General features: G+C 47.0%; 1 protein-coding gene across 1 annotated transcript in view; it reads right to left on the minus strand.

The window, feature by feature from the left end:
* Positions 1–842: 842 nt before the first annotated feature.
* IZUMO2 (IZUMO family member 2) overlaps positions 843–8334 on the minus strand; it is a 7773-nt gene continuing 281 nt past the window's right edge. Inside the window, exons 2-7 of the mRNA XM_010849724.1 lie at positions 8090–8164; positions 4471–4557; positions 4206–4226; positions 2786–2866; positions 1431–1557; positions 843–885 (exon numbers count right to left, since the gene is read on the minus strand). Coding sequence (XP_010848026.1) covers positions 843–885; positions 1431–1557; positions 2786–2866; positions 4206–4226; positions 4471–4557; positions 8090–8164 — 434 coding nt within the window. The remainder of the gene's footprint in view (positions 886–1430; positions 1558–2785; positions 2867–4205; positions 4227–4470; positions 4558–8089; positions 8165–8334) is intronic.

An 8334-nucleotide genomic window follows, 5' to 3' on the forward strand; every position in this document is an offset into this window, starting at 1 on the left:
ATAATTTATGAACAATTTAAGTACCCATCTATTGTGCATTGCTCCATGAAATTCCCAGGAACTTAGGCAGTGGCTGGACCTGTAGTGTGAAGATATTTCTAAAAACCAAAACAACACTACTACCCAAGCAAAAAGCATTTTGAAGCCACCAGCTGAGGCTCTCCTCATCCCCCCAAGCTAAAACCTTTCCCGGGGTAGGCACTGGTCTGCCCACCAGCTTAAGAAGTGAGCATCTCCGAAGGGGCTGCAGTACCCCCAAAGCACAGGCCAGCGGTGCAGGTGAAGGAGATGGCGAGCGCGTCAGGAGCAATGTAGCCAAGGGAACCAGCATCTGCGGCCTCCTGAGAAGTATGCCTATGCTTGGAGAGGCTGGAAACAACTCTAAAACCCTCTCAATTGGAGATGGTTCTGTTTCAAAGGTCACCTCCTCTGTTATCTCTCTTCAAAACCGCCCCAGTCAAAGTGAGCTCTACTGTGCAGGTATTAAAACTGGTATCTTGGCAACAGGTGGCAAGCTTTTGACCTTTATGGTCACACCACAGTACTTCTCCTTTTGGATGCATTTTTTCCCCCCAAAGTAGGAATGGTTGCCCCCTTCAAGTCCTCATCGTAGGTTATCAATCACTCTTGAAAATCTAAATAACTTCCACTTTGAATTAGGGTAATTGGAATCGACAGATGAGTGAGACATGGTCCCAACCTTGAGATGCACTCAGTCAGGTGTGCAGAGCTACACCAGCTGAGGCAGAGCCCTCCAGATACTGATGGAGACATTGAGGAATTTGTCACAGACTTTAATAAACTTCTTTTCCTTTCCCCTTACAAACCTCAAAACCAGCGCCCTACTGAAGCAGGAGTTTTCGGTTTCGCCTGTATGTAATAGCCCTGGTCAGAGAGACAAAGCCCACCGGTTAGAAAAAGAACTTCAGACCCCACCAGGTCTACTGACCACCCAAAACTTTCCCTCCAATCATTGGCTTTATTTGGCTCAGCCAGTGACATCATGAGTCTCTGGGCAGATTTCCAGGGTTCTCAGCCAATCAGTTACATGAGGAGGGAGGAGAGAAAAGTTGGGACTGGGAGAGAGGGTATGAAATGTGAAAACAGAAAGAAGGGAAAAAGACAGGAGGCTCTGGATTGAGGACCCAGAAAAGACAAAATGGGGCCCAGGGGTGGGGGAGAGCATGGGGCCACACCCACCAGCTCTCTCCTGGGCCCAGAGAGGAGAGAAAGAAATGGACAGAGAGATATGAAAGAAAGAAAAAAGAGATAGTGAGAGGTGCAGAGAGACAGGGAAACAGAGACAGAGGCATAAAGTGACTGCGGAGGAGATTCCCAAATGACACAGTGACTGATCCAGGGCAGTGCCATTCCTTGAGGGGCCCAGTGGGGGCATTTGGCGACCTCAGGAGAGGGCAGGGATGACTCACGAAGCCACGATGATACCGAAGGCCAAGACAGCAAGACACACGGAAATGATGCTGCCAGTCAGGCCAGGACTCCATTGGAATTCATTTTTCTTATGATACTGCAGGTCCATGCGGGGCTGCCCATCGACTGGGGTGGAGGGGTGGGCGGTCGAGAGGGAGGGGAAACAGCCCAACCTCCAAGTCATCACCCTTCCTTGGGCATGCACCCACACCCACCTGCTCACTCCGCAACCTGGCTAGGGTCGGGCCTCTCTCTCCCTTCTCCCTGCTTAGTCCCTGCCCTTTCCTGGGTCTGACTTTTTCATTTATCCATTCCACATATTCTGTGTCCCAGGCACCTTTCTAGGCTTTTGGGATACTGCTGGAAATTCCTTTGGCAAAATCCTTGCTCTCATGGAGCAGTCAACATAGCACAGCACCAAATGCATCTCATTGGATGGGAGGTGGAGGTGGCGGAGAGGACTTGGTGAAAATGTTAGTCCCTCAGTTCTGACTCTTTGCAACCCCATGGACTGTAGTCTGTCAGGCTCCTCTGTCCATGGAATTCTCCAGGCAAGAATACTGGAGTGGGCTGCCATTCCCTTCTTCAGGGGATCTTCTTGACCCAGGGATTAAACCAGGTCTCCTGCATTGCAGGCAGATTCTTTACCATCTGAGCCACCAGGGAAACCCACAACTCCCAGGGAAGTGATCCTTTAGTTTGTGATCGGGGAGTTCTCTCTGAGGAGGGGAATTCTGAGACTTTATTGAAGTAAGGGAGAAAGAGGAGCAGTGAGAGAGTGGGAACAGCATGTGAAAAGGTTGAACATAACTATTCAACCTTGATGGATTTATAGCAGTTCACTGTATTACGCTTTGTACTATAAAGATACATATTTTTAAAGCCTCTGAATGACTGAATTCAGCATGTCCTGCCATACTCCCCAAGTATGGCACTGGCTATAAATAAAATGCTTTTCTAGTACCTGCCATTTTGGCCTTAGAAGCATTGTAAAGTTACAGAGGGGTCTTCCAATTAGTAGGAGGAAAGTGAATTTCAGAATATGGAAGCAACTTCTGGGCCATACAGTAATCAAATGGCAAGGGAAGGGTTCAAGGTTGTATGTGGGAGACCTCAAAAGCCATATTCAGGAGTTCTCTCATGGATGGGTGGCTAAGACTCTGCCTGCACTCCCAATACAGGGGGCGGTGTGTTCCATCCCTGATCAGAGAATTAGATCCCACATGCAGCAACTAAGACCTGGTACAGCCAAATAAATAAATAAACATCTTTTTAAAAAGCCATATTACTGGGATGTGGCTGACTTCACCTCTCATGCACCTGTCCCATGCCTTCCCCTACTCCAGGAGCTTACTGAAACAGTACTTTTCTCTGATGCATTTGGGACTGATCATCTGACAATGTAAACAATCCAGGACTTCTTCTTTCAGCAAGCCTGAGCAAGAGGAAAGGGAGAAGTGGGATGAGGGGAGATACCAGAGGACTGGCAAAGGGTAGGAAGGCAGAAGGGGAAAGAAGACAGGGAGTCCCTTGGCCTTCCTGAATTTGGAGGTCCCATTTTGCTCAATGCACTGATGAGTCACATTAAAAATAATTTGTACATAATTACTCCAGTACTCTTGCCTGGAAAATCCCATGGACGAAGGAGCCTGGTGGGCTGCAGTCCATGGGGTCGCTAAGAGTCAGACACGACTGAGCGACTTCACTTTCACTTTTCACTTTCATGCATTGGAGAAGGAAATGGCAACCCACTCCAGTGTTCTTGCCTGGAGACTCCCAGGGATGGGGGAGCCTGGTGGGCTGCCATCTCTGGGGTTGCACAGAGTCGGACAGGACTGAAGTGACTTAGCAGCAGCACTGAAGGGTGGAATTAGTTGTGTAGTTGACTTAACATTCAGTTGGTAGACATGTGATTATGTTAAATTAATTTTAAATTAAATGCCTACCAAAAGAATGTGCTTTCTTCTCTGTTCCCATTCTGCTGCCCCCAGAGGCGTAGATTGGCTGCCTGCTCACTCATCTGTCTTCCCTGCTTCCTGACACACAGGAAGACTACATTTCCCAAGCTCCTTTGCAGTAGGTTGCACCCATGTGACTGAGCTCTGGCCAATGGAAGGTGGGCAGAGGGATGTATGTCACTCCCAGACCTAGTTATAAAAGGCCCTGTGGGATTCTCTATTTACTCTCCCTTCTGGAGCTAGCTTAGTATCCATGATGTAGGTGCAGCCTGGATCCTTGAGCTACTTGGAATATCTGTTCAACTTTCAATGGAATTTTGGCAAAAGAGAAATAAACCCTTTTTCCGTTAAACCACTGAGATGTGAGGGTTTATTTTTCACTACAACATAGCCTATCCTAGCCTAAAATCTCCCCCACAAATCCTTTTTTGCAGGTTGCAATGACTTTCATAAGCCCTCAAAAGTTAGATACCCCTTCGTGCCATAGCTTTGGGGTGGAGGAAATACCAGATGGAGTAGGTATGATAGCAGGGCTTGATTTGGGGGGGACAAGGAAAAAAGGGGGTAAAGTGAATGAAAGTTGCTCAGTCGTGTCCAACTCTTTGTAACCCAATGAACTATACAGTCCATGGAATTCTCCAGGCCAGAATACTGGAGTGGGTAGCCTTTCCCTTCTTCAGGGGATCTTCCCAACCCAGGGATTGAACCCAGGTCTCCCACATTGCAGGTGGATTCTTTACCAGCTGAGCCACCAGGGAAGCCCCAAAGGGTAGGAGGGTAGCAAAGGGAAGAACAGACAATAAACCCAGGACTTACGGCAAATTTTGGGATCACAGGCTGCAAGAGAAAAGAACAGAGGTGACTTAGATTGGGCCAGCAATTTAAGAATTTAATGGGAAAGGACTGGGAGAGGGAGGAAGGAGTGAGATTGGAAAAGGAGAGAAGGGAATTTGGGGGAGAGGCAGAGAAGGCTGAGTCATAGGGGAGGTAAAGAGAGGAGTCTGGAAGACAAGGTGGGAGAAGGGAATCAAGTGATGATGAGGAAGGGGAGAAGGGGGCTTAGTGGAGAGAGATGCCACACCTTTTAATTCATATGATCTTAACACTTTCTTGAGTTCCTTGATTACCCTCTCCCTAAGAGTCACCAGCTCATCCAGCAGAGGCTCATCTGAGGAAAGAAGCAGATCCTTATATGATGGGAGGCACTCAGCAAGCCGCCTCACCTGCAGCTTCAAAGAGAACAGGTGATGGGAATTCCCTGCTGGTCCATTGGTTAGGACTCTGAACTTTCACTGCCGAGGGCAGGATTATCCCCAGTTGAGATGCAGCCGAAACAAACATTTGAAAGAAGAGAGGAGGGATGAGGGAACTCCTTTTCTAAGCAAGACTGTCTATTCCTCTGGATCCGCTGGGCAAATCTATGGCCTGGAGAACCTACGTCTACCTTCTGATCCACTGCGGGGACCCAGGCTAAACCATCCTGCCTTGGCCTCAGTTTCCTCATCTGGTAAGTAATAGAAGGGTGGACTCGAGCACCTCTCCTCTCCTTTCCCCTGACCTGCTCTCCTCTTTTCTTCTATTCTGTCTACACTCACACCTTCACGATTTCATCCAGCTGAATAGTTTTGTATATTACCTGGACACGAACTGTCCAACATGGCAGTCACTAGACACACATGAGGATTGAGCACTTGAAATGGGCTAGTCTGAATTGAGAGATGATGTTAGTATAAAACGTATGCTGGATTTCAAAGACAGGGTATGAAAAAAATAACTATGACGTCTCAATAGTTTTGTGTTGCTCTCATGTTCAAACGGTAATATTTTAGGTATTAGGTTAAATAAAATCTATTAAAGTTTATTTTACTTAAATTTTTAAATTACCCGTGTGACTATTTGTGCCTCACATATCTCCATTGGACAGCACTGTTCTATATACACTGAGGCCTCCTGAGCTGGTGTCACTAACCTAGACCACTCACTGATATCCAGGGGCATATCTCCAACTACCCATTCAGGATCTCCACCTTCAATGTCTAACAGGCATCTTAAACTCAATGAATCTAAGACTGAATCTTGACATCCTCCTCCAAACCCACTTGCAACTCCATCTATGAAGACGATGTCTTTTCCATCTTCATTGAGGGAGCCATCATGTTTCTAGTTACCCAAGCCAAAATCCTTGGTGCTTTGACTCTTTTTTTCTTACATTTCATATGCAATTTGTCAACATGCATGTGAGCAAATCTTGTCTGTGAATATTCAAGAGAGGTCCAGAAATCCAACAGTTCTTACCCCCTCCACCGCTGCCATCCTGGTGCTAGCCATCATCGTCTCTTGTCTGGGCCATTGATTGCTACAACCTTCCCACTGGTCCCCCAGCCTTCCCCATTGCCCTGCTAAATCTGTTCTCTGCAGACAGAGGGACCCCATTAAAAGCTCAGGCAGTTCACTAGCATCACGCTTCTGCTCAGAATCCTCCTATGTGACCCAGAGTAGAAGTCAAAAGTCCTTACCATTATAAGTCCCTACTAATTAATGGGTACCAATCTATGCATGCCCACCCCGTTACCTCTAGAATCTCATCTTCTACAGTTCTCCCTTGCTCTCTCTTCTCTCCACTCCAGCCTCCCTGGCCTCCTCGAGGTTCTGTGAATATGCCAATCATTGACCCATCTCAGGTATTACCGTGGTTATTCTTTCTGCCTTCAGCCTTCTACCCTAGACTTCTACCCCTTCATGGTTGCTTCCCCTTCTCCTCTACATCTTTTCTCACATGCTAATCTTTCAGTGACATCCTTCTTGGCTGCCTTATTTTTTAAAAAAACATCCTTTTATGTATTTATTTTTTTATTTTTGGCTGCACCACGCTGCATGTGGGATCTTAATTCCCAGACCAGGGATTGAACCCATGCCCCCTGCAGTGGAAGTGCGGAGTCTTAACCACTGGACCACCAGGGAAGTCCCCTGGCTGCCCTCGCCCCTATTCCCAGCACACCCTATCCCCGGTCCCTGCTTTATTCTTTTCTCCATGGCATTTGGCCCCATTTGACATATTGTCTAGTAAAGGGTTAACTCAGAAGGCCTGAGTTGTCCAAATGTGCACATTCCACAAAAGCTTTGGCTCTCATCTGACTCCCTGCCTCCTGGGAGGTAACCTCTAAGTCCTTTGGAATATCCTGCCTGTCAAGTGTATCTTTCTTTACTTGGGAGCCTTGGGCCACACCATGTAGTCTGTGCTAAGGATGTGATTCTTGGTGGTGGCTGTGGGCCACAAGGTAGCAGGTCGATCTCTGGGGGAGCTGGAGACAGAATAACTAAGATCAGCCACTTGGGTGCTCCATGCCTATGGAGCCGACCTCCAGTAATATTAGTTGGTAGAATCATTGACCCAGGCTCTTCAAAAATGTCATTGTTATAAAAGATAGCTGAATCAGAACAGATCCAGAGTTGAAAGAAAACTAGCGATGAATGGCATGATTCAGACAATTGGGAACATTTGAATGAAGATTACTTACTAGATAACAGTGTGGAATTGTAATATAAATCTGTATACACTGTAATATAAATTCCAAGTTACATTCATTGTGCAAGAGAATGTCTTTCTTTGTTTTTAGAAGATTGCCTGCTGAAGAATTTAAAGTGTCACTAACTCTGAAATGGTTACACACACACACACACACACACAGACCAAATGTGGCAATAGGCTACCATGTAGTGAAATGTTAAGAATGGTGACTTCCCTGGTGGCTCAGACAGTAAAGTGTCTGCCTACAATGTGGGAGACCCAGGTTTGATCCCTGGGTCAGGAAGATCCTCTGGAGAAGGAAATGGCAACCCATTCCAGTACTCTTGCCTGGAAAATCCCATGGAGGAGGAGCCTGATAGGCTCTAGTCCATGGGGTCACAAAGAGTTGGACACGAATGAGTGACTTTACTTTCACTTTCCAGTGGCTAAGACTTCCTGCTCCCAAAGCAGGGGGCCCTGGTTTGATCCTTGGGTTGGGGAACTAGATTCCACATGCTGCAACTAAGACCTGGCACGGCCAAATTAAAAATATTTAAAAAGAACGGTGTATAGGTGCTTATTGTATTATTCATACAACTTTTCTATTAGAAGTTCTTTGAAATATAAAAATCATTTTTTTTTAAAGGTGAGAGCTTTAAAAATGACTGATGTTCAAGCCCCATCCCCTATATTCTGATTTAATTGGCCTGGGCTCCTAGACTGTTTTAAAAGTTTCCTAGGGGATTCCAGCCTACAGCCTGAGTTGAAACCTGCGGCTATAAGCTTTTTTGTGAAGGTCCGTCCAGACAGTCAATATTTTCAGCGTTAAGGGCCATATGGTCATTGTCCCTACTCAGCTCTGCCTTGGTGAGCAGGAGCAACATAAACAATACCTACATAAATGGGTGTGGCTGTGTTTCAATAAAACTTTATTTGCCAAAAAGAAAAAAACAATGGCGCTGGCATGTTGCCTAACCCCTCTGAGTCTCAGTCTTCCCCTCCGTAAAGGGCAGGTCACAACCACGCCTACCTTGATGAACTGTCCTAGGCTTTTCTAGAACGCTGTCAGACACACAGTAAGGGCTATACATGCGATTGCTTTTATTTTTATATGAAGAGAAGGCCTAGTGGACCGGTGGAAAGGGAGGAGGGGCAAGGGAGCTGGGAAAAGGTTTTCCCTCTTAACTCCTACCTCTCAGAGAATTAGCCATTAAGTTGCTTGTTTGATTCTTGACAAAGGACGCCACTAGGTCCAGACGGTCTATCCCTGGGGACGAGAGGGGAGGAAATTCCCGTGGGTCCCTGGGAAAGCCAAGGGATCACCGACTCCATCTCCCTTCGGGACAGCCCCGTCCCCCCTCTGGAGGGCGTGGCCTCCCCGCCCAGCCTCGGGCTCGCCCACTGGTCCCTTTCTCCAAGGTCCAGGGCCCTCTCCCC

The sequence above is a fragment of the Bison bison genome, unplaced genomic scaffold, assembly GCF_000754665.1.
Source record: "Bison bison bison isolate TAMUID 2011002044 unplaced genomic scaffold, Bison_UMD1.0 scf7180017864285, whole genome shotgun sequence".
Taxonomy (NCBI): domain Eukaryota; kingdom Metazoa; phylum Chordata; class Mammalia; order Artiodactyla; family Bovidae; genus Bison; species Bison bison.